This window comes from Leguminivora glycinivorella, chromosome 25 (genome assembly GCF_023078275.1).
Source record: "Leguminivora glycinivorella isolate SPB_JAAS2020 chromosome 25, LegGlyc_1.1, whole genome shotgun sequence".
Lineage (NCBI taxonomy): Eukaryota > Metazoa > Arthropoda > Insecta > Lepidoptera > Tortricidae > Leguminivora > Leguminivora glycinivorella.
In genome coordinates this window covers 1,833,143-1,860,240 of record NC_062995.1, presented here as the reverse complement: position 1 = coordinate 1,860,240, position 27,098 = coordinate 1,833,143, and the positions used below count along the sequence as shown (strand labels likewise).

Sequence of the window (27,098 nt, the reverse complement as noted above, 5' to 3'; positions counted from 1 at the left end):
TTATCACACATAACAGATTACTTGCTTGTCATTGGAAGGTTTCTGCCCGTTGGCAAAAGTCTCTGTTTTTAACCCCCGACGCAAAAACGACGGGGTTGTATAATAGTATACATTGTGCAACAAGGGGAGGAAGTTGAATATTACTAACGAGAGTAAGTTAAATCGCGACGGCTTGCCGGAGCGATTTAAAGACTCGAGTTTGTAATATTCATACTCCCCGAGTTACACACAATGTTTTTCATCACACTCGCAATGTAAAAAATATGTAAATAGATGTAAAACAGTTAAGTACAGTACTAGAAATTTCATAACTCCCTTGGGAGAACGATTTTTCTATTACTCACGCTCCGCCTGCTTGCAATAGCACATTTAGTGTGTGAGGGTGATGAAAAATATTTTTCAGTACAGATGGTGTTTTTTTTACGCACTAGTGCGAGAAGTGGTTCATTATACGTCAGGTCGAAACTTCGAAGGTCCATCTGTACTGAAAAACGTCGTACGATACACGTGCGAAAAGGAAATTCGTAACTCGTGTCGATTTAAAACACTCCCTTCGGTCGTGTTTTAATTTATCGCCACTCGTTTCGAACTTCCTTTTTTACGCACTTGTATCGTAATGTACTATTATTTTAAGTATAGGAAAGTCTGTCCTATGCTTCAACCTTATCTCCAGCCACTTTCTTGAGAGTCCTGCCAGATTTCTTCGGTATCCTATGCTTGTACCGGGCATGCAGATACAGCGCGCTCTGGTGGCAGAAATCCGCCCCGCACAGCTTGCACACAAACGGCCGGCGGCCTGTGTGCGTGTTTATATGATCTGAGAGGGTTTTCTTAGCCTGAAAAGAAATAGTACATTACGATACAAGTGCGTAAAAAAGGAAGTTCTAAACGAGTGGCGATAAATTAAAACACGACCGAAGGGAGTGTTTTAAATCGACACGAGTTACGAATTTCCTTTTCGCACGTGTATCGTACGACGTTTTTCAGTACAGATGGCCCTCCGAAGTTTCGACCTGGCATATAATGAACCATTTCTCGCACTAGTGCGTAAAAAAAACACCATCTGTACTGTAAAATGCTTTTTCACCACACCAACTGTTAAAGGCTTACCTTCCTATTCGAAAACAGATAGCAAAATTGCATTTTATCCACAAGAGTGCAAAGTAATTTCATACAAATTTTAACTGGCTGGTAGAATTTATCTATGAATGATGATTTTGAATCATAAACATTGAATACATTGATAGATTTGATTTAATTTGATGTTTTATAGTTAGTATTTTGTTCATGTTGGTGTGGTGAAAAATTTTGTGTTTCACTCGGTGGCAAAGTTTATTTAACCTTCGTGCCTTGAAACCCTCGCATAGCTCAAGATTCCACTTTTTGAACCACTCGCTACGCTCGCGGTTCAATAATGGAATCTTTCGCTTGCTCGGGTATCAATATTGGCAAGTGCGGTTAAACAACTACTTTGCCCCCTTGTAAAACAAATAACTATTCTTATAGACGTGTTCAACAAAATCTTGCAGTTCAATTAAAGTATTCATTCACAACATACATACATACAATCACGCCTGTATCCCATAAACGGGTAGGCAGAGCACATGAACTACTCAAGTTTCAGTGCCACTCCTGGAAAAAAGGGGTTGAAAGAAATCGAAATCGTGACATAGCAGTGACAGGTTGCCAGCCTCTTGTCTACGCCATAATTTAACCCATATCCCACAGTCGACTTCTACGACACCCACGGGAAGAAAGGGGTCACCACACTATCCATTCATTTACTTGTTTTTTCGCTCAGAGATAAAGACGCCACCTTCAATTTATAGAATTTTATTTGAGTGTTTAATTCTGTTCAATTCCTCTCTGAATAGCAAAGCAACCACACTTTTTTTTTTTTAATACTACGTCGGTGGCAAACAAGCGTACGGCCCGCCTGATGGAAAGCGGTCACCTATGGACGCCTGCAACTCAAAGAGCGTCACATGCGCGTTGCTACCCCATTAGAAGCTTGTACATTCCCTTTTGCTGTGTTAAATACACAGTAAAAAGGAGTGCACAAGTTCCAAGGAGGGTTCGGGTTGCCGACGACTCTAGGACAATAGACGGAATAAGTCAGTTCCGTAAAGGTACAAGTTGGCAGCCGACCGCACGCAGCACCAGCAGACGACATGTCGTCGCTTCATGTCGTCGCGACACGTCGTTGCGTCCTGTCGCTGCAGTCATGATTTCGATCCCGACTGCAGACGACAACTGCAGATGGCATCCAGTTGATTCCGAGCGGTCCGTGAAACAAGATGTCTGACGTGTTCGAGAATAGTGATCGCAATTTTTTACGTCTTTTATTAGAAGAGGAAGAAGATGATGATGACTTGCTTTTATTATACAGAAAAAGACGACAAGCCACATGTCCTATGATTAAATGCAGAGATAGTTTTTGTGAGATGCATCGTACAGTGCAGGATGTTGGGCAACCTGGTTTATAAGTTTTTCTTCTTCACAATCGGAAAAATCCATTTTGAAATGAAACACGCTCGACGTATCGTTGCTCCGGCGTCAGCGACACTACTGATCTGCGGTCGGGCGACACTGCCGTCTGCCGCTCGGCGACGCGTCGCTAGCTTCATGTCGCTAACTACGGAGGGAATTTCATAGAAATACATAGAAACCAGTAGTGTCGTTGCGACACGTCGTCTGCAGTTGTCGCCTGCGGTCGGCTGCGAACTCGTACCTTTAGTCCTCCCGTCATCAGCACACCGCACCCTCGTTGAGCACTGGCGGCACTGCCTCGCCCGAGCAAATTTGCTCAACAAGATGGCGGCCCTTGGTCAGCTGTTCAATGTAGTTCTGCACGGGAGCAGTAGAGCACACATTTATTGCCGTGCATCGTGAATGATTTACTTTTATTTTTAATTGACTTTTATTTTTGATTTACTTTTTTTTTTTTAGGCTGGCAACCTGTCACTGCAATGTCACGGTTTTGTTTTCTTTCAACCCCTTATTTGCCAAGAGTGGGACTGAAACCTGAGTAGTTTGATGTGCTCTGCCTACCCCTTCATGGGATACAGGCGTGATTGTATGTATGTATGTTATTTTTAATCCTTATTCAAAAGAAAATGCGAAAACCACTACTTAAGTGTCACAAAAAAAATTGTTTATTTCGAAAATGTTTGTGTATTTTTCAAATAAACAATTTTGTATTTTTATACATAATTGAGATATCTAGCCAATCCCAAACTAGGCTGAGCCTGTATCTTGGGGTCCTGGTGGGCAAATATGTGAGGCAAAAATTACATGCAACAAACTACCTAGGTAGTGAAAGCCAGTGAAGGCACTGGTCTTGGGTTCGAATCCCAGTAAGAACATTTATAATATGTAGTAGGTAATATAATTATAATTACCCTAAAGGCCTTTCCACAGTAGTCGCAGATCTTGTCCTTGGGCGCGATGTAGTTTTCGTGCACCAGCCGCACGTGTCGACGCCGGCTTTTCGCACTTTTGAACATCTGAAGTGCAAAGAGATAATATGTACTTAATTACAGTACATATGGCGGTATATTACCGCACTTGTTAGGTAATGAGCTCATTACCTAGGCAACCGGTCTGAGTGACCCTGTCTGCTATGCCGCGGTCCCGGGTTCGAATCCCGGTAAGGGCATTTATTTGTGTAACGAGCACAGATATTTGTTTCTGAGACATGGATATTTTCTATGTATATAAGTATTTATATATTGTATATATCGTTGTCTGAGTACCCACAACACAAGCCTTCTTGAGCTTACCGTGGGCCTCAGTCAATCTGTGTAAGAATGTCCTGTAATATTTATTTATTTAATATTTATATTTATTACGCAACTATGTCAAAAATTGAAATGGCCATATGTACTGTAAAACCACACTTCGGACACTGGCGACACAAGTCGGACATTGATGACACACCTTAGACACTGACGACACACCTCGGACACTGGCGATCAAATATATGAAAGAGGCGTGTTCCTAGCACACATTCTAAGCTCGTGTAGGTGAACGCGTACCATGCTTGTATAAGTGAAATATGACAGGTCGACTGTTCGCGTTTCTGACAGGTGGTAACTGTGAGGTAACCGAGAGGGAGTGGGCGGCCCTTTCAGCGGGGAGCGGGAGTGGCCATACTGTACGATAGTACTCTTTATTATACTGTGGTAAAACGTTGCAGTTGCGTTAGAAACTCGTGTCGATTTAAAACGTCACTTGTTTCAAATTTCTTATATTGTAAAGCCTGACCAGAAATACAGACTCCTGGGGGGTTACCATGACGTACTAAAGACGTTCAGTTTAGGTTGAGAGAAAGGGACACAGCTATAGCAGTTACATAGCTCCGTCCCTCTCTCTCAACCTGAACTGAACGGCTTTAGCACGTCATGGTAAACCCCCTGATCCTGTACTGTCGGTCAGAGGGCGCTGTTATCTTCAGACAGTTCAGTTTGTATGAAGAAAATAGTTCTAATGAAATTCCGCAACATGGCGCGTAGTCATATATTTCAAGCTTTCGCCTTTATTTTTTTTTTTTTCAAAAAACTTATGACTATATTACATTTTTTTTTTTCGCCAAACTGGAACCAGTTTGTTGGCGAATAGTGCGCTCTCAAATATATTTTACCTTAATTAAGTTGTTTACCACAAACCACAATGCAACTTACAACTAACATGCTTAAACTTGGCACCAAGACATTATCCGGTATCCGGCCACATTCCAAGCTAATATCCGGTATACGGCCAGATACCAAGCTACTATCCGGTATACGGCCACATACTAAGCTACTATCCGGTATACGGCCACATACTAAGCTACTATCCGGTATCCGGCCACATACCAAGCTAATATCCGGTATACGGCCACATACTAAGCTACTATCCGGTATCCGGTCGGGTACCAAGCTACTATCCGGTATACGGCCACATACCAAGCTACTATCCGGTATCCGGCCAGATACCAAGCTACTATCCGGTATCTGGCCGGATAGTAAAACGCGGCCGTATACCGGATAGTGGCCGGATATCCGTTGCATCTCCAACCGTAATGTACTGTATCTAGTCACCTCGCGGCACACTTGGCACTCGTGTCTGCGCTCGTTACTGTGCGCGGCTTCCACGTGGCGCACCAGCTGACTCCTGATCCTGAACTGTCGATCACACTCCTATCCGGTATCCGGCCAGATACCAAGCTACTATCCGGTATCAGGCCGGATACCAAACTACCAGTAACGGCTGGTCGATACAAGCCGATTCCCACCGGCTTGCCTAAAATTGATTATTAGTAAAGTACCTAATGTTACGGTAGGTTTCTTTTTGATCAGTGTTTCCTAGCAGAAATTTTCACCAGCCGCCACCGCAAGCTACTAATACCCAGTATCAGGCCGGATACCATGACATTATCCGGTATCCGGCGGAATATCAAGCTACTATCCGGTATCCGGCCGGATACCAAGATACTATCCGGTATCCGGCGCAATAACAAGCTACCGGTATCAGGCCGGATACCAAGTCACTATCCGGTATCAGGCCGAGTACCAAGCTACTATCCGGCATCGGGCCGGATACCAAGCTACTATTCGGTATCCGGCCGGATAGCAAAATGTGGATACCGGATAATGGCCGGATATCCGTAACATCTCTAACCGTAGGTAATGTATTATTGTTAGTCACCTCGCGGCACACTTGGCACTCGTGTCTGCGCTCGTGACTGTGCGCGGCTTCCACGTGGCGCGCCAGCTGACTCCTGATCCTGAACTGTCGTTCACACTGCGTGCATTTGTACCTGTACACATTCATTAAATATAACACAAAGACCTTTACAGGGGACAGCGCAATCACATTTTTTGCTATACTAAATTGAACCTGAGACAGAAAGGCAATCGTATCAGACTAGCGAAAACGGTCCACATGAGAGGGCATTGTTTGGGCTGGTGTCCCTCTCGCACGTGTGGACAGTGTTTATGAGGTTACCATAGTAGTAGTATTTTTATCTGTATATTCCCTGACTTTATAACTTCTTATATTATTTTAGTGTTATATTCAAACTAGGGTTTCGATATATTTTAAAGAATTGGCAAATAACTATAATGTAAGTATTTTGATGCCAATAAATCAAAGATTTGTATAATTAAAAAGTACGTTCAATGGGGTATTAGTAGATTTGGTAGTAACTTTGAAGATTGACTGGTATCCCCAATGTATGACAGTGATGACGTCACTGAATAATGTTGACATTGTCAGTAAGTGCGAGAGGGACACCAGCCCAAACAATGCCCTCTCATGTGGACACACTTTTTGACCTAACTACTCATTCTGGCTTAAGTACAATTCTGTGATATAACATACTTAACATAAATCACATATAGACATATCGTCACTACTTTTAAAAAAACTTGTATCTTCGTTTGTCAATGAAAAGAAAATTGTAGTAAGTATGTATGGAATGCATATAGACTTACTGCGTTTTAACTTTGAGGAGCAGCGTGAGATACGAGATTTTTTAAAAGTAGTGACGATATAGAGGAATAAGAAGGAAAGAGTTGTAACTCCATACATCAGTAAAGTCGAGTTATTTGTAGTGACATCTAGCGTCAATCACGCGTCGAATATCGTAAATTATCAGCACTGCTACTTGTCAATAGATGCCGCGACGAACGAAAAGTAATATGTACTCAACCATTTTTAACCCCCGACGCAAAAGCGACGGGGTGTTATAAGTTTGACGTGTCTCTCTGTGTGTGTCTGTCTGCCTGTCTGTCTATTTGTCTGTCTGTCTGTGTGTGTGTGTGTCTGTCTGTGGCATCGTAGCTCCTGAACGGATGAACCGATTTGGATTTAGTTTTTTTTTTGTCTGAAAGCTGAGTAAGTCGGGAGTGTTCTTAGCCATGTTTCATGAAAATTAGTCTACTATGTCGCGGTCGGGGTTTTTTTCAAAATTTTAATTTTGTGGTTAGGTTATTAGACTTATAAATTATACATAAACTTACATAAGCCTTTCTTTGGGGACGTGTCCGCTCGCGTTCCTCAGGTGGTAGCTGTACGAGAACATATTTTTGAACTGTTTGTCACATTGCGCGCAATACATCATTGCGTCCTCCTGTGAAAAAAAGTCAAGCTAAGTTGCCAGCAATTAGTAACTACTAGACTCATATCTAATTTGGCACAAAAAATGATTGCCTTCTGTAATATTTGACATAAGAAACCAATATTTAATGATTTTGGGTATTAAATGTGTACGATGGCTACGTATTTTTAATTAAAAAATGTGAGTATTATTTTTTTTTATTTTGGCCACCGAAAATGCTGTCAGCGGTGTAGTGACGTCATAGAATTCATGTCAAATCAATCACTGACATAATGACCATTTTGCCTCGTACTGAAAGAAAATATTGTTTTCGCACTAAATGACTTGCTCGCACTAAACTGTGAGGTAACCGAGAGCGTATGGGGGGTTGTTTCAGCGGGTAGCGGGAGTGGCCATACTGTACGATAGTACTCTTTATTATACTGTGGTCACACCTCGGACACTGGCGTTCCAATATATGAAAGAGGCGCGTTCGTAGCACACAGTCTAAGCTCGTGTAGGTAAACGCGTACTGTGCTTGTATGAGTGAGATATGACAGGTCGACTGTTAGCGTTTTTGACAGGCGGTAACTATGAGGTACCCGAGAGCGTATAGGCGGCGGTTGTTTCAGCTGGTAGCGGGAGTGGCCATACTGTACGATAGTACTCTTTATTATACTGTGGTATGACATACTTACAGGAGAATGGACTCGAGCTATGTGAGTAGTAAGATTCAGCTGCGTTTTGAAGCTTTTCTCACACTCAGAACACTTGAACAGCCGCTCGTCCTTATGAGTCCTGCAGACAAACAACAATAAGACAATAACCTAACAAAAAAATAAAATTTTGAAATAACCACCGACATATTGGACCGATTTTCATTAAACATGGCTAAGAACACCCGACTAATTCAGCTTCCAAACAAAAAGAACTAAATCTAAATCGGTTCACCCTTTCAGGAGCTACCATGCCACAGAGAGACCACACACAAACAGACAGACACGTCAAACTTTAACACGCCGTCCTTCTTGCGTCGGGGGTTAATAAATAAACATTATAGAACATTCTTACACAGATTAACTGAGTCCCACAAGAAGGCTTGTGTTGTGGGTACTCAGACAACGCTATCCTCCTTGCGTAATCCCGGCATTTGCCACGGCTCATGGGAGCCTGGGGTCCGCTTTGGGAGCCTGGGATCCGCTTTGACAACTAATCCCAAGATTTGGCGTAGGCACTAGTTTTTACGAAAGCTACTGCCATCTGATCTTCAAACCCGACGGGTAACTAGGCCTTATTGGAATTAGTCCGGTTTCCTCACGATGTTTTCCTTCACCGAAAAGCGACTGGCAAATATTAAATGACATTTCACACATAAGTTTCGAAAAACTCATTGGTACGAGCCGGGGTTCGAACCCGCGACCTCCGGATCGTAAGTCGCACGCTCTTACCGCTAGGCCACCAGCGCTTTTTAAAGACAACGCTATATATAATACACAAATACTCATATACATAGAAAACGTCCATGACTCAGGAACAAACAAACACAAATAAATGCCCTTACCGGGATTCGAACCCGGGACCGCGGCTTAGCAGGCAGGGTCACTACACACTAGGCCAGACCGGCCTCCGTCAAATATATCAGATTGTAAGAAATCGCTTACTGCTTGTCATTTTGACATGGTTATAGAGTGGTTCCAATTGGTTGACTGTATGTTATTTTATTTTTTATTTTTTCTTTATTAAGGAAAACAAACAGCATTATATAATACATTGTAAATCGTACATTTAGGTGGATCATAAGCCAATGAAGTTTTCACTAATAGGTAACACTTATGTGTAAAAGTATGCACAAAGTTATAAATTTAAGCTAGTGTAACATAAGTTACTTTAGTACAAAACGTTACAAAATTATTATTTTTTGATACAAATGCATGCAAAAACTTAATTATAAAGTATTTCTAATCGTGTTTACATAACTAGTATACTTTTGATGAAAGATATCGGTATGGCTATACATAGTATTATGGGTGGAGCAGGCTCTTATAGTAAAACGATTTGTTGAGTAATTATTCCTACATGGCTTTACAGCAAAGGTATTTTTGGAGCGAGTACGCAGACCGGAGCATTTAAGAGATATGTTACTTAATAGATATGGAGAATCAACAATATTATTGATAATTTTATAAAGTAAGATCTGGTCACTGTGTTCTCTACGTTTCTGCAAGGGTACAATATCGTTGAATGTAACATTCTTAAATTTAGTTTTCAGACGATTTATGAATTTCTTTTGAATGCGTTCAATTGAGTTAATATAACAATGATATTGTGGGTTCCACGTCGTAGATACATATTCTAATTGAGACCGTACAAGTGTTTTATATAAAATTTTAAGAGTATTACAGTTTTTAAAATCACTTCCTTGTCTAAATATGAATCCCAACATTTTATAAGCTTTCGCGGTAATTTTCTGAATATGAGATGAGAATAGCAATTCCTGATCTAGTTGTATTCCCAGGTCCCTGATCTCAGTTACCTTTCTAAGTTTAGTGTTTAGTAAATTATAGTTATAAATAATAGGTTTACGTTTTCGAGAATAAGAAATAAAGGAACATTTATCAACATTCAAAACCAGCTTATTGTTAACACAATATTCTCCCAGGCGGTTCAAATCCTGTTGAAGTTCTAAGCAATCTTGTTCGTTCTTAATTATTTTAAAGATTTTGGTATCATCTGCGTAAAGTAGAATTTGAGAGTTTAATATACAATTAGTGACATCATTTATAAATATATTAAACAGCAGGGGTCCAAGGTGGGAACCTTGAGGGACACCTGAAGAAATGGGAACGAAACTAGATAGGTAACCCTTCACCGCTACAGCTTGACTTCTATTATGTAAATACGATTCGAGCCATCTCAGAAGATCGCCATGTATACCGACCGCTTCTAGCTTTTTTAATAACAACAAGTGGGAAATTTTATCAAAGGCCTTCGAGTAGTCGGTATACACTGCGTCCACCTGATAGCCGTTACTCATGGCTTCAAGGACAATGTCAAGAAATTCACACAAATTAGACTCTGTCGAGCGACCACTCACAAAACCATGTTGATGGGGAGTCAATAAGGGTTTAACAGCTGGAAACAATTGATCGTAAACGATTTTTTCAAAGAGTTTGGGAATCACTGATAATTTAGAAATACCGCGATAATTCTTGACATTGTGTTTGTCTCCATTTTTGTGGATGGGTACAACCAGAGATCTCTTCCACGTATCTGGTAAGATTCCCTGTTTAAACGAAAGTGTAAATAATATTGACAGTGGTAAAGCTAATTGCTTTGAACATTTTTTTAGAAATACGGGATGAAGTCCATCGGGGCCCATACCTTTTGATACGTCAAGTCGTGCTAAATATCTTTCGACGGTGCTAGGGCTAGTGTCTATTGTACTAATCAAAATGTTATTACTTTCCGATACAGGTTGCGGGCTATCAGCAATATGAGTAGTATCGTTTTCAAATACTGACTGAAAAAATGTATTGAATACGTTTGCCATACTTTGACCATCCGATGCTACGCAACTATTCAAGTATATTGAGTCAGGTATATCGTTGTTACCCTGCTTGGATTTAATAAATGACCAAAATTGTTTAGAATTGTATTTTATATTACTCTCTGCGCGCGATATGAACAAATCGTAGCAAGCTTTTTCAAGATTTTTGACTTCACGTCTCAATGATGAAAATGAATTGTAATCACTCTGTCGGTTATAAATTTTCCATTTTTTATGAAATTTAAGTTTTTTCTGTATTAATTTAATTAATTCTTTATTAAACCAAACCGGGTATTTATGATTATCTGTAATTAATTTTGAGGGTATGTGTTTATCTAACACGCCATCAATGACGCGATAAAAAATTTGAACTGCCTCTTCTACGTTTTTTTTATTAAGTTGCGAGTCCCAGTCTATTTCGGACAAATCTAAATTGATATTGACATAATCGGCCGAATGGAAGCGTCGAGAAGTACGTTGTGCAGGTTTTAAGAAGACTTTGGTGCACCCAAGAGTTGTTTTTAATACTAATGATGGATGATGAGGGTCTTCTGGGTATGAAAGTGGATTCGTGCGTGAAACCGAACAGGGATTGTTAGTGATAACTAAATCAAGACATCTGTTATTAGTATTAGGCGTATTATTATACTGGTTCCATCCCGTAAAGCACATAAACGCAAATAATTGAGAGGTCAATATGTCAGAAAGAGGGTTCTGTAGTATTAATTTCTCATCCACCGATCCAAGCTCCCACACAGCGTCTCTAATATTGAAATCTCCGACCAATATGAAACTGTCATTTGAGTTATCTAAATATAGGTTAGATAAATGTTCAAAAAACATTAATTGAGATTGTATTTGATGATGGTTCTGTGGAAAATAACAACAAAAGATATGCAAGTTCAATGTTACAGGACTCCGTCCAAGCGAAATTGTAACAGTAGTTATATCAGCGTCGGGAAATGTTGGTAAACTACTAGTTTTTTGCATATTCACAATAAATGGCCGGCGCACGGCTATAAGCGTACCGCCTCCCAAGGTCATACCTACACGCTGATAGTCGCGGTCCGTCCTATAAACGTTGTACCTGCTGTCAAACAATTCGGTGTCATAAATACCGGGAAGCAACCAAGTCTCACTTAAACAAATGACGTCATAATCGTTAAGTAAAACATTTCTAAAAAATATCTTACTTTTTGTTCTTAGGCCACGGACGTTTTGATAAAACACATTAAGTTCCATTTAAGTTATATTATTAAGTTATAGTATTAAGTTCCAGTTAGTGTCATAGATTTAGAATTATTAAACTAGATTGTGTAGTTAGGTCAAAAAGTGTGTCCACATGAGAGGTCATTGTTTGGGCTGGTGTCCCTCTCGCACTTACTGACAATGTCAACATTATTCAGTGACGTCATCACTGTCATACATTGGGGATACCAGTAAATTTTCAAAGTTACTACCAAATCTACTAATACCCAATGGAAGGTATTTTTAATTATACAAATCTTTAATTTATTGGCATCAAAATAATTACATTATAATTATTTTCCAATTCTTCTAAATATATCGAAACCCTAGTTTGAATATAACCCTAAAATAATATAAGAAGTTATAAAGTCAGGTAATATAGAGATAAAAATACTACTACTATGGTAACCTTATTAACACTGGCCACACGTGCGAGAGGGACACCAGCCCAAACAATGCCCTCTCATGTGGACCGTTTTCGCTAGTCTGATATAGGGTTTGCTCCCGGGAAATACCGGTACCGAAAGTACCGGGAATTCCCGGGATTTTTGGCCAAGCAAAGAACCGGGAAATCAACTTGAAAAATCCCGGTACTTTCGGTACTTTCGGGAAATACTTTTTAATGCCATTTTTTGCTACAAAATGTATTTATTTCTGTTTAAATTATGTAAACAGTTAAAAAATAGGCATAGGTACAGTAAAACGCGCTTAATCACTATTTAATAGAGGGTGGCAGTGGCAGTCTGGCAGCTGTGGCCACCGCTATACCCTAGCTAGCCCCACTAGCCAGTTCAGCAGTCGAGTTTTGTATTTTTGGTGAAGGTTTGTTATATTAATTTGTGTATTTAGTTTTTCTCTCTCAATCTCATTTCTCATTTGACTCATTTTTCTGCATGTTATAAAACTGTGTTCGCGAATTTTGCGATAGACTCAAAAACTACTAAACGGATATTTATGCTTTTTTCACCTATGTATGAATGGAGTGATTCTTGAGGAATGTTTAAGGTTTTGTTATTATAAATTGATTATTAAAACATGACTATATGTGCTAAAAGTCGGTAAAAATCACGCTGCTTAAGAGCTTCAATCGAAAACCCTGCCCGTAAGTACCGATCGACTTATAACAAAATAATGTATGGTGGAATTGTCGCTCTTATACATAAATTTAGGCCTAGAAAAAAAGTCGGCAATGGCTTATGTCTAACTTTAAAGGATAACTGCTATAAACATGCTTAACTTAAAAAAAATGTTTACGTATAATGTGGTATTACGGTATTCCACAGAAATTTCCAGAAAATTACTAATTTTCTCGAGAACGTTCCCTTTGACTAGCAAAAAAATTGTGCACCATCTCAAATGTTTTGTTTCCTTTAGTTTACATTCTTTGCTTCAAATTACATATTTGGGGAATTTTGTGAATTTTACTGCCGGTCTATAATCAATTATTATATTTCTTTAATAGTATTTTGTCTTATTTCTTTTACTAATCCATTAAACATCTCCCAGTAATAGCAGATAGCTTAATCGGAGCAATGTATTGCAACGGTAACCATTAAAGCCTATGGTGGCCAGATAGTCGGGTTTAAGCGGAATTCTTCACGATTTTTTGCTTGTTCTCCCGACTCCCGTTTCCTTATGGGTGAATCACCTTTTTCTTGCTTGTTATTGCCATGGTTACGGTCCCCTGGGTCACCCTGGTTTTATGCAAAATTATGCTATTAAAACTATGCAAACAAGCATTTTTCTGTTGTTAATACATCCCTTTCTTAATGGGCCATCTACAAACATGGACTACTTGCATGTTTGCATAATTAAAGTAGCATAATTTTGCATAAAACCAGGGTGACCCAGGGGACCGTAACCATGGCAATAACAAGCAAGAAAAAAGTGATTCACCCACATAATAAAAACATACAGATAAAATAATACGCCCATCGAAGGCGGTACGGTTCGGCTATGGTAATATAATAATAAAAGATGTGAAATGCCAAAAAATATGTTGTTTTATTTGAAAAAGCGAAAAAAATTGACCAGTTCCGAAAGTACCGAAAATCCCGGGAAATCCCGGTTCCGTATTGCTTCGGTACCGAAAATCCCGGTTCTTTGAAACAGTACCGGTACTGCAATCCCTAGTCTGATACGATCGACTTTCTATCTCAGTGATAAGGTTCAACTTCGTATGGCAAAAAATGTGATTCCGCTGTCCCCTGTAAAGGTCTTTGGTTAGTGTATGTGTATATAAGTATGTACTCACAGCTGGTGAACTTTCATTTGGTTGATAAACAGCCACTTGTCGCACTGGTTGCAATATTCGCGTCCATGACACCGAAGGTGGTTGAGATATCTTCCGTACACACTGCAAAAAAACACAATTATAACAGTTATTTGTGAGTGTGTTTAGTAAAACTTTCCACTTTGTCGGTTACCATTAAGGCGAGATTTACTTGTATCTTTATATGAATAAACTGACAAAGCGGCTTTATAGCAATCGACAAAGTGGGACGTTTTCCCGTGCACACTCACAAATATTGTATGCAGTGCACGAAATAAAGCGCCACATAATTAGAAGAAAAATATGGACAGTAGTTAAGTTTAAACATAACTTCTATTTAATAAGTCAAAGAGAATGATATAAAGTAAATGAATTGACCGTGACGTCACTCCTCAGTATTTCATAGTAATTCCATATTAGCAAATCGTTTTGACAGTTCTTAAAAAGGAGCTGCTTAGCCCAAACGCTCACGAAACGCTCGTAGATATCTATCTCTATCGCTCTTGCGTATTGGCGCGACAGAGCCAGACTACCCTTCGCGGCGTTTCGTTTTCGTTTCGCGTCGTAGAAATGCCATTCGGTTACGGGGCCTGATTTGAATAGTAGGAAACTAGCCTATTTCAATCATAGGCCACAGTAAACGTCAATTTTCTCGAGGCTGAGGCGTAGGGTTAGAGCCGGCGTAGCTTTATTTGACGTTCATATGCGCATTGTAATATGCCTACTTGAAAAATAAATATTTCATTTTCATTTTCAATGTGATTTCTTATGGCAAATAGAACACGGTTCAAATGAGACAGGGTTCTAGTGGAATCAAATTGGTTGACCGTACCTATAATACTATATGACCTATAATGACCGTATTTGTCACTCATCGTTAATTCGCTTCTACTCATTTCCTCAAAGGTTGACTGCAAGAGATCCCATTAAGGGATAAGTTCGCCTACATTGTATATTACTGGCTCTGTAACTGTGTCTCTTTTGTTTCCTTTATGTACAATAAAGCTCATACATACATACATATAATATACTTCTGAGTACGTACGTGAGTTCCTTGGTACAAATGTCACAGTTCCAAGCACTAACAGGTATCGAGTGTTCCGTCTCGCAGTGGCGACGCATCGAGTTTGGGGAGTCCCATTTATGATCACAGCGGGTACACTTCAACAGTCTGTGGGGAAAAATACTGATTAATCTCTACCAAAGACATATGTTCGCGTTTTCTGGCCAAACACTATCCGAAATCAAGACCTGTGGAGTATATGCCAGCAAACACCCATTGACGAGGAAATCGCGACTCGAAAATGGAGATGGATTGGACACACTCTTCGGAGAGGGGGAAGAAATAATGCGAGCATTGCTTTCGACTGGAAACCGCAGAATGCAAGCCGTGGCCCCGGGCGCCCTGTTCACTCATGGAAGCGGTCCGTCGAAAATGAGCTACGAGCGGCTGGTCTGAGCTGGAGCGAGGCCACGAGGGTCGCTGAAGATAGAAAGGCGTGGCGCGAGCTTGTGAAGGCCCTTTGCACCTCTGGGGTGCCTTAGGACTACAACAACAACAACAAAGACATATGTAACTCCGTGTAGACGGATAAAGTCTAAGAAAAAAACGTACCTCAAAGCCATAGAGAAAGAGGTACGGTCGCCTAGATGGCGTTACACCTTTGGGGAGCGCTCGGCTAGATGGCGCTAATATTAATATTTGACATTTTAACACATATCATGTTAAGAATATGGGCCGAATTGTCGAAACTGAGGTTCAAAAGTTTCAAGCCTGTGAATAATATAAATAAGAATTTGTAATTTTTTTTAATTTTATGCTGTATGAAACTAAACTATTTTGATCAACTCATGCCGCTAGGAGCGCTAGTGCGCGTGTTGCCAACTTTGGCACCGAGCTGCACGTATTAACTCGTAGAGTTTACATAGTATTCGTTTGAGCTCACATGAAATAAAACTATGGAAACGGATAAAATCGCGTATAATACTGCCTTAAAAATCTATATTATTTATGGTCATGGTTCGTTAATATTTCTTGTATGTGGGTAGCTTTTGCACATTGTAATTTTTTCCTCAGTCACCCTTTGATCATCACGAACGCTGTAAAGTGTTCGAAACGTCGGGATGAATTGTAAATTCATTATACGCGATTTAAAACGTTTCCGTAGTTTTTAACCCCCGACGCAAAAACGACGGGGTGTTATAAGTTTGACGTGTCTGTCTGTCTGTCTGTTTGTTTGGCTGTCTGTCTGTGTGTGTGTGTGTGTCTGTCTGTGGCATTGTAGCTCCCGAACGGATGAACCGATTTAGATTTAGTTTTTTGTTTGAAAGCTGAGTTAGTCGGGAGTGTTCTTAGCCACGTTTTTATGAAAATCGGACCACTATGTCGAGGTCGGGGGTTTTTCAAAATTTTAATTTTGTGGTTAGGTTATATTTCATGAGTAACTATCGCGGTAACCGAAGACAATATAATCTCAACACCTTATATAAACTAACCACAAAATTTAAATTTTGAAAAAACCATAGACATAGTGGACCAATTTTCATGAAACATGGCTAAGAACACTCCCGACTAACTCAGCTTTCAAACAAAAGAACTAAATCTAAATCGGTTTATCCGTTGTTTTTTTTATTTATTATAAAGGCAAGGAAGAACAAGAAAGGAAAGAGCAAGGCGCGTAGGGCGCCTCGTAAGACTCTGTGTGGTACCGCGGAGCCGATTACTTCTGGTCTGCGAGTTGCTACACCGAGTAAAGCGCTCTACGTGTCGCGCTTGCATTACTCCGCCGGGGCTGATGAGGTGGTGGAGTACGTTCGCCGGAAGACTGGCTACACGCTGAGGATGCAACAGCTGCAGTCGCGTCACTACGTGCACTTCACTTCATTTGTTGTGCGCGTGCCGCGCACGCTGCAGGACACCATCGCGTGCGCAGACTTCTGGCCGAAGGGTGTGGTATTTCGGCGGTTCCAGGGCAACCTGCCGAATCCTACGCTGAGTCAGACGACGCAACGGAGCCACGCTGTTACGTCGTTGCCCAAATCTAATGTTTAATTTGTATTCTTTTTTGTAATATTTATCGTTTATGTCTTGTTTTGTATTTTGTAGTTTCACAGTGCCTTAGTGTAAACTGTAATGCTGTGTTACTTTTTGATTAAATAAATAAATAAATAAATGTGCTTACTCTTGGCCACAGACTAGCCAAAGGCAAAGACGTGGCCTACCATGGAGTGAGCTCGCCCAGAAGATGCCTGTTCACTCTTGATTAGAAGCACAGAACTTTATTTAGATAGAAGAAACAAGTTCATCTATTTGTATAGGGGCCGAGCGTGTCAAATTTTGTACTGAAGTTGTTTCTTGCCTGTAATTTTAAATATGTCTCAGGCTCTTGATTGTTCATAATTTTTGTGTTGTTGCAATTGAATATCACGTAACGAGGCATTTTTTATGTTTTGATTGACTTCAACTTACAAAAATTGACGCCCGAAAGCTGCAAGCTGCGAGTAAAGACGGACAACTCAGTGGATTTCACTGAGTTCATTTGACACGCTAAGTAGATATGTTTGCTTGATCTATGGTATATATGACATCTGTGATTAGAAGGTTGCCGGGTTATATGAGGAACTATGATGCCACAGACAGACACACACAAACAGACAGACACGTCAAACTTATAACACCGTTGTTTTTGCATCGGGGGCTAAAAACAGGTTGTATAGAACAGTGTTTTTCAAAGTGTGGGTCGCGACCCCCAGGGGGGTCGCGGCATCTATCCAAGGGGGTCGCGAAGTTCAGCTTTATGATAAACTGGTTACGTTTTTTTTTAACTTAAAAAAGTCAAGTTCTTTAAAATTAAAAGGTTAACCTTAAAAAACTATTTTTATGATAAATAAATAAATTGTGTTTATTTGTTGAAGACGTCAGCTCGCATAAATATGAAGTAGCAAATGGAATCAAAACTTTAAGGGCTTCTTTTACTAAATGCAGCCATTCTTTTAACCCAGAACGCATCAATTGAAATGGTGCTTCTTTCACCGAGGCGTTGAGATCGGCCAGCTCAACGGACTTCATATTTAAAAAATATTCAAAATCCAACTTTCCATCATCAATCAATGTTTCAGTTGAGAAATAACTTTGGAGTTGGTTTTTTAAACTTTGCAAGCTCTCCACCATATCTGCTGATATTTCTTGAATGATTTTAGCCATGCAAGGGAAATAATCAAACTGCATACGCATACGCAAACTGCATGCTGTGTTAAAATGTAGTCCACAACTCAATTTTTGCTAGAAATCCGTTAACTGTATCTTTTTCTCTAATTATGTTTTCGTTCCTTTCTTTGCAGACTTGCGATCATAACATTTAAGTGGTCAACGATACCGGCAAGATATGCTACTTTCAATATCGTAACATAATCAGCATTATCAGCAACAATATTGTAAAAATATTAATAATTCTGATTGAAGCTCTATAACGCGTGTCAAAACCCTTCCTCTCGAAAGCCATCTCACCCCTGAGTTATAAGTGATAAAGTACACCCATATCTACGCATACTATTCGCAATAGACGAGTTTGCGAACCTTTGATCGAATTTACAACTTTTATTTATAAAAGTTGTAAATTCGATTCGATTGGATGTGCTGAAAGATGTATGAATAGTACATTACGATACAAGTGCGTAAAAAGGAAGCTCGAAACGAGTGGCGATAAATTAAAACACGACCGAAGGGAGTGTTTTAAATCGACACGAGTTACGAATTTCCTTTTCGCACGTGTATCGTACGACGTTTTTCAGTACAGATGAGCCTCCGAAGTTTCGACCTGGCATATAATGAACCACTTCTCGAACTAGTGCGTAAAAAAACGACCATCTGTACTGAAAAATTTATTACATCGTTCAGCAGTAAGTTATAGATAGGTAGTATTAGGTCGTAGGCGAGAGGCTGGCAACCTGTCACTGCAATGTCACAGTTTCGTTTTCTTTCAACCCCTTATTTGCCAAGAGTGGCACTGAAGCTTTAGTAGTTTCATGTGTTCTGCCTACCCCTTTATGGGATACAGGCGTGATTGTATGTATGTATGTATGTAGTATTAGAAACGAGGTATGGGGGTCGTGAAAAAATTTGAGAGATGGGCCGTGGCACCATAAAGTTTGAAAAACACTGGTATAGAACATTAGCTTTCCCGCAGCTTCGCTCGCGTTAGAAAGAGACAAAAAGTAGCCTATGTCACTCTCCATCCCTTCAACTATCTCCACTTAAAAAATCACGACAATTCGTCGCTCCGTTTTGCCGTGAAGGAAGGACAAACAGACACACACACTTTCCCATTTATAATATTAGTATGGATTACCTATAATGCGTGTCCTTATGCGTCGCCAGAGCGTCTGCAGTGTGGAACCTCAACTTGCAAATGTTGCATATATGCTTGCCGTATATCTGTACATATCATTACATATAAGGAAATCATTTACATTAAAACATAACCAAATCTTGACACTAATTAAAATTTTGAAAAAACCCCTGACCGCGACATAGTGGATTTTTATGAAACATGGCTAAGAACACTCCCGACTAACTCAGCTTTCAAACAAAAAAAACTAAATCGAAATCGGTTCATCCGTTCGGGAGCTACGATGCCACAGTCAGACACACACACAGACAGACAGACAAACAGACAGACAGACACGTCAAACTTATAACACCCCGTCGTTTTTGCGTCGGGGGTTAAAAAATGGCGGAAAATTTGAAAAATGTAGGGATCACCGGCAATAGGCTAGTTTCCTATTCCTACTAGTCAAATCAGCTTCTTTTTATGAACTGTCAAAACGATTTGCTAATATGGAATTACTATGAAGTACTGAGGAGTGACGTCACGCTCAATTAATTTACTTTTCCCCTCACTAGCTCGGAAACACGTGTTTTGTCCTTTAATACCAGCGGGTAAAAACGCATTTTATCCACTAGTGGGTAAAGTAATTTGACCTTGAATAAAGTCAAATTAACTGCTTTGAAATTGATAAAAGTAGGTGAATCTAGTAATAAAGATGATTTACCACCTGTATGGAACTACTGGAAGCATGGATAAACGCATTTTTTGCGTTGTAGTTTCCTCGCTATAGTGAGGAGAAAAGCTTTGTGTTACACTCGGATGCAAATGTATTTTACTTCTCGTATTTTAAAAAACTCGCAAGTTCAGGATTCTATTCTCGAACCACTCGCTTCGCTCGTGGTTTAACTATAGAATCCTTTCACTTGCTCGTTTTTCAATTCCACACTCGGCGTTAAAATACAACTTTGCCCCCTTGTATAACAAATAACTATTATATCATTCTTTTTAACCGACTTCAAAAAAGGAGGAGGTTCTCAATTCGACTGAATGTTTTTTTTTTTTTTTTGTATGTATGTTATTCGATATCTCCGAGAATCATGGACCGATTTTCAAAATTTTTTTTTCATTCGATCAGGTATAACCCCGAGATGGTCCCATTGGCACCAAGTCGGGGTCTGATGATGGGATCTTGGAGAAATCGAGGGAACTCCTCAAATGTTATAGGCACATGTAATGTTTTTAGTGTATTTTTCAAAGGTACACCAGTATTTACGCCTGATGGTGATAACTTTATGTGGCTGAGCTGATGATGGAAGGTCAACTCCTCAATGGTTAGGAGTTAAAGGATAATTCTTTCACTACTGTACATATATTCGGACTGATACGTAAAATATCAATTGGAACCACTAAAAATCAACAAATAAATTAACTTTTTAACAAAAAATAAAACCGCCTTCAAAAATAAGCGCGTTACAAAACACGGAGAAACTAAAAAGCAAAAAATAATAAACCTTTGAATTCAGATTTCTTATCGGATTGCAATAATCTAAACATCCAAATTATAAACAAATCAATTATTTTTGGAGTCGGTACCAGCCTGCGTATGGTTGGGTGGTGCAAACAGGAATAGCAAGGCGATGAACAGGTCTGGTACCGACTACAAAAGTAATTGATTTGTTTATAATTTGGATGTTTAGATTATTGCAATCCGATAAGAAATCTGAATTCAAAGGTTTATTATTTTTTGCTTTTTAGTTTCTCCGTGTTTTGTAACGCGCTTATTTTTGAAGGCGGTTTTATTTTTTGTTAAAAAGTTAATTTATTGACTTATTAAATAAAAGTTATGTTTAAAAATAACTATTATCCATATTTTTCTTCTAATTATGTGATGCTTTATTTCGTGCACTGCATAACATATTTTATGTTAAGTATAGGAAACTAGCCTATTGTCTTCATAAAATGCGTGCCTTCCTAAACCTTGACGTTGGCGGAATCATCGACGACCAAAAAATGATTGAAAATGTAGAGGTGAAGGCTTAATAAAATTCTCGTAGAAGTTTTTAATTGCGCCTTTTTTAGTGCCGACATTTGGTTAACCGTCTAGATCAACGTTATTTATAATCGGATATGTTATATTAGTAATTTATGTAACTGGTGAATAGTGAGAGTCATTAAACGCGATTGTTGTTTTATGAAACGAGCCAAAGGCGAATGCGTGTGCTCATGGGAGCCTTTGGCGTAAGCACTAGTTTTAACGAAAGCGACTGCCATCTGACCTTCCGACCGGAAGTACTTATTTATATTAGTCCGGTTTCCTCACGATGTTTTCCTTCACCGAAAAGCGACTGGCTAGGACTGGCTATATGGGATAGGACGCAAATGAGCAGACAGGTCGCCTGATGGTAAGCGATCACTGCCGCCCATGGACACCCGAAACACTAGCGTTGGAGGTGCGTTGCCGGCCTTTAAGATGGGCCATCTCACCTCTTTTACCACTTTTCTACTCTATTTTTAAACATAAAGTCGAAAAGTGGTAAACCATTTTTTGGCTGACTGTACGAGCCGGGGTTCGAATTAGCGACCTTCGGAAGTCGCACGCTCTTACCGCTAGGCCACCAGCGCTTCGATTCTGACAGTGATGTTGTAAATTAATAGGGAACTTGACTGTAGTTAAAATATTTTTCAGTACAGATGGTGTTTTTTTTACGCACTAGTGCGAGAAGTGGTTCATTATATGTCAGGTCGAAACTTCGGAGGGTCATCTGTACTGAAAAACGTCGTTCGATACACGTGCGAAAAGGACATTCGTAGCTCGTGTCGATTTAAAACACTCCATTCGGTCGTGTTTTAATTTATCGCCACTCGTTTCAAACTTCCTTTTTTTCGCACTTGTATCGAAATGTACTATTATACCATCCACGAAATAAAGCATCAGATAATTATAAGAAAAACATGGGCAGAAATTATTTTTAAATCCAATTTCTATTTAATAAGTCAGGTATATAAAGTAACTGAGTTGACCGTGACGTCACTCAATTCGATTTCATATAAATCCCATATTAGCAAGTCGTTCAAATTTGACAGTTCTTAAAAAGAAGCTGATTTGACTAGGAGGCAAGTAGCCTATTTTAGATTGTTTTTGTAAACCTAAGTAAAATAAATAAGTTAATAACCACATACCTCGGTATGTACCTTCTGATGTCCCAAAAACGTTCTCCTTGTAAAAAAGGGCTCCACACATTTCTCACATCTAAACACATCTATACTGTTCGCATAGAACGCGTTCTCCTTCTTACTCTCCCACCATTTCCTTCTCTCCTCTTCTGTCAATCTCTCTTCTGTAAAACTTGGACCTGACGTATCAGGATTTTCCGAAGTGTCAGGTTTTTCTGCATCTATCTCGGTCGTAGGGTTTTTTGGTAGAATTAATGTAGGCACTTCTATCATTGGTAGTTTTTGTTGGGGTATGTTTATTGGTGGAGGGTATGCGACGGCTGAAATAGCGAAAATCTTTGAGATTTTTTTTAGTCTAGCCTGGCCAGCCATATTAGAGCCCATAACAGGCGTAATCCATAGTTGCTGAGGTCGCCATCGCCGAAATCGGTGAGGAGGACTATATATACTTTTGTATAATGAATATAACATGTAACCACAAGCAACCTATCTCGGCCAAGGCACATCTACATTGAACATTTACCTCGCGAGCACATTTCCAGCTTAAAAGTAATAACGAAATCGTAAATAAATTGATACTTTGTGCAAGTAATAAACTAAATAAAAATCGTTTCATCCCTTTCCGACGTATGAGTGTGATAGAAAGGGACAAACAATTTTTATCGATTTGTTAACTTTAGTGAATGTTTATGAATAAGTGGGTAAGTGTCTACACATAGATACCACATGCACGTATCGAATGTAGATGCGTATAAAGTACCAAAAAATATTTATACACTACTTTATTGATTAAACGTTAAGGTTGTTTTAATTTCATACCTTGAATCCTAGGTTTAACTGGCGGCAGCCATAATAATGTAAATACTTACATTTCCTATTCAAAAGTGACATCAGTGTCGCATCTGCAAACCCAACCTCACTCCAAACACCAGGGTTTTCAACTCGAGGCACACATTCCTGATTTAACATACTTTCCCACACTCCAGCACGTTTTTGAGGTACAGACTCATGTATTTGAGGTACAGACTCATGTTTTTGATGAACAGAGTCATGTATTTGAGGTACAAATTCATGTATTTGAGGTACAGATGCATGTATTCGAGGTACTGATTCATGTATTTGAGGTACAGACTCATGTATTTGAGGTGCAGAGTTATGTATTTGACGTACAGACTCCCACTCTGGATTTGTGTCATGTATTTGAGGTGCAGATTCATGTATTTGAGGTACAGACTCATGTATTTGAGGCACAGATTCATGTATTTGAGGAACAGATCCCTGTACCACACTAGCGTGAGTTTCGTTTTCGAGTAGAGTTTCATCTTTGACCAAAAGAATACCAATAGGGGTATTAACAATATGGGACTCCTGAGTTAAGCCTTCGGTATTGCTATTTTCCATATTGCATTTGTTACTTGGTCTGTTTAAATCTGGTTCAGATTTTACTCTCTCGATAAGAAGTGGGTCTTCAGGCATGTTTGGTGTTGTGTTTGTTATTTCCAAGTATATTCCATTACATATTTTGAGCGCGGATAGACTTCCAATGGAGATTTGCTGAAATAATAAAATTAGTTTAAATGCTGAAACCATACTTATTTAACTATTTTTTTTTGTGATACAGGCAGCAAACATGCAGATGAGCCGACTGATGGGGAACAGACGAAGCAGTCATCACCACGCATTGCCGACTTTTGACAACCCTTTTTTTTTTCCTATCATGGCTTTTACTCCTTGCTATTTTGAGCCAGGTGGATTCTGCCAATGTCGTGGTGACTTTTGACTTTTTTTTTTAACGAGAGTGTTCGGTGATTTTGATTTAATTTTTGGAAGGATAGGTCGGGAACCTAGAACGAAAAATAAAACACAATGTTACCCTAAATACCTGCTTATTGAAGAACCCCATGCCATAGCTTTATTTTACACTTGACATGAAATATTTCTTCAGTCCTGCAGTTTTCAAGTCAGTAGTTTGATTTTTAAGTATTATTTATTTTGAATTATCGAATGTATTAAATAAAATACATTTTCTAACACAAAATATGACCTATTATTTACTTCCCTTGACCATTGGATGTAACTATATAAATATCAACTGTCTCTCCTTTATCCAATCAACTTGACGACCAGGACGACCCTGCCTGCTAAGCCGCGGTTCTGGGTTTGAATCACGGTAAGGGCATTTATTTGTGTGATGAGCACAGATATTTGTTCCATAGTCATGAATTTTCTATGTATATAATGTCCGTGGGACTCAGTCAATCTGTGTAAGAATGTCCTATAATATTTAATTTATTTAATTGAATTACTAAGTTACATTACCTTTTTATTAATCATGCCTGCCAGAGTGCTTTGTGCTTTTATGGCCCTATCTTTGAAATTTACCATTTTTATAACAAAATGTTTGCACTCCCAGCAAATTTGGTCGTTTTCAGTCAGCTGAAATATAAAATTAACAAATATAAATAAAAATACAAGATAGTTGTGTTTTTTTTTTTAACTTCTGATTAGCAGAAACGTCTGCAATCGATGCCACTAGGCTTAGAATAAATTTAAAAGTGGAAAATGTCTGCCTTGGGTGAGACTTGAACTCACGGCCTCTGGATACCTAAAACCTAAAAGATGGTTGTGCTAATGTAGTGTTAGTATGTAAGGACAGTGAAGGTCTGACCAGAATATATGTGAGTGTGTTTAGTATAAAACCACAAAATTAAAATTTTGAAAAAGCCCCCAACATAGTGGACATGATTTTCATGAAACATGGCTAAGAACACTCCCGACTAATTCAGCTTTCTAACAAAAAAACTAAATCAAAATCGGTTCATCCATTCGGGAGCTATGATGCCACAGACAGACATACACACAGATATACATACAAACAGACAGACACATTAAACTTATAACACCCCATTGTTTTTGCATCGGGGGTTAAAAACGGTCCACTTAGTTGGTTCCCATTAAGGTAAGATATATATCTTTATATCACCACCACGAGACACCATCGCGAGTGCAGACTTCTGGCCGAAGGGTGTAGTCTTTCGACGGTTCCGGGGCAACCTGCCGAATTGTACGCCCGGACAGACGACGCAACGAAGCCTCGACGTTACGTTGTCACCTAAATCTAGATGACGTTTCTTACTTTTATGTGTTTATTTTTTTTGCTCTTATGTATTTTTAGTTACTCAGTGCTTTGGTTTTTACTGTCATACTGTGTAACATATTTGAAATAAAAAAATAAAATAAATAAAATAAATATGAATAAACTGACAAAGCGGCTTCATAGCAATCGAAAAAGTGGGATGATTTCCCGTGCCCACTCACATAATTATGACTGTGCATAATGATATGGAATTTCATTACAACCATTTTCTTCATACTACTGAACTACTTAATCCTAGACACACCTACTTAATCTTTTGGGTTAAGCCCATTGGTTGACTGGTAGAGAATGCCTTGAGGCATTAAGTCCACCATTTGTACCTTATTTTGCTGTGCAATAAAGATTAAAAAAATAAATAACAACTCTCTCCACAATAATCATATTTTCTGTATGAAAAACGTCGTACGATACACGTGCGTAAAGGAAATTCGTAACTCGTGTCGATTTAAAACACTCCCTTTGGTCGTGCTTCAATTTATCGACACTCATTTCGAACTTCCTTTTTTACGCACTTGTATCGTAATGTATTTATTTATTAAAGTAAACTGAAATCAGTAAGCTAGCTAAAGAATTCCGTTCACTGACCTATCTTCATTTCACGCTAATGGTTGTATAGCTATCTCTCTCACACAAAGGCATTGACCTCCGATATCATCGAAGGCAACGCAGTTTCTATAGAACACAGCTTACAAATGAAACGACAAATCAGAGTACGAAATTTTTCATGATTTGTGTCTAACTTGACTACCTCAATAAGAAATTCTAGTAATATAGATTCTAGTAAGTTACTTACAGTCAAATCCTTATAAAACATAGAAACTAGTTTGATGTGTTGCAATGGCAATGTAAACATTTGTCTATTTTGGCTTAGGCATGTCGCGCAGACTGCGTGTGGGGGTCTACTGTAAGCACTCATGTTGGAAAGACACTAATCAGAAGATTTTATAGCATTTAGAACCATCTAGAAGAAGAATCTTGCTTAGGAACTCCAGGACTTCCAGGAGGAACTCAGGGTCCTCAGGTCTCAGGTACATGTCCAATTGTCCAGTAGTAGGGAAACTAGGGAATAGGGAATTGCACTTGTCAGTTATGACATTTTCGTTCGAAAATGTCCTGTGTCGGGCATAGGGGACGATCAAATTGACAATTAGATCATGAATCATAAGGAATAACGGCAATGTTCTGCCGCCAGAGTTGTAGCTGCCAACGTGGCCAACACATTACCGCACTACACCAAAGAGCGAGAAAGAGATATTTTTCTTTCGCTCTCACTTGAAAAAAATACAAGGTCG

At 39.2% G+C, this 27,098-nt stretch overlaps 1 protein-coding gene across 2 annotated transcripts; it reads right to left on the bottom strand.

The window, feature by feature from the left end:
• Positions 1 to 540: 540 nt before the first annotated feature.
• LOC125239055 (zinc finger protein 700-like) lies at positions 541 to 26,851 on the bottom strand. Of its 2 annotated transcripts, XM_048146511.1 has the most exons (12): positions 26,600 to 26,851; positions 24,969 to 25,085; positions 23,519 to 24,203; positions 22,656 to 22,969; positions 19,497 to 19,582; positions 15,194 to 15,319; positions 14,131 to 14,232; positions 7,780 to 7,879; positions 7,005 to 7,114; positions 5,689 to 5,800; positions 3,402 to 3,506; positions 541 to 836 (listed from the first exon to the last, which is right to left on the bottom strand). In XM_048146511.1, the coding sequence occupies exons 1-12, from the start codon at positions 26,720 to 26,722 to the stop codon at positions 651 to 653; spliced, it is 2,166 nt and encodes a 721-aa protein (XP_048002468.1). In that variant the 5' UTR covers positions 26,723 to 26,851; the 3' UTR covers positions 541 to 650. The 2 variants fall into 2 exon arrangements, with proteins under 2 accessions (XP_048002468.1, XP_048002469.1); XM_048146512.1 differs by lacking the exon at positions 19,497 to 19,582.
• Positions 26,852 to 27,098: the final 247 nt, after the last annotated feature.

Excerpts from the sequence above, each read along its gene's own strand:
- LOC125239055 (XM_048146511.1), bottom strand. The coding sequence starts at position 26,722 with ATGAGTGCTTACAGTAGACCCCCACACGCAGTCTGCGCGACATGCCTA. Across the intron at positions 25,086-26,599 it reads TGTTTTATAAGGATTTGACT|CTGACTGAAAACGACCAAAT; the intron begins GTAAGTAACTTA and ends TTTATATTTCAG. Across the intron at positions 7,880-14,130 it reads CAAATGAAAGTTCACCAGCT|GACTCATAAGGACGAGCGGC; the intron begins GTGAGTACATAC and ends GTTTGTCTGCAG.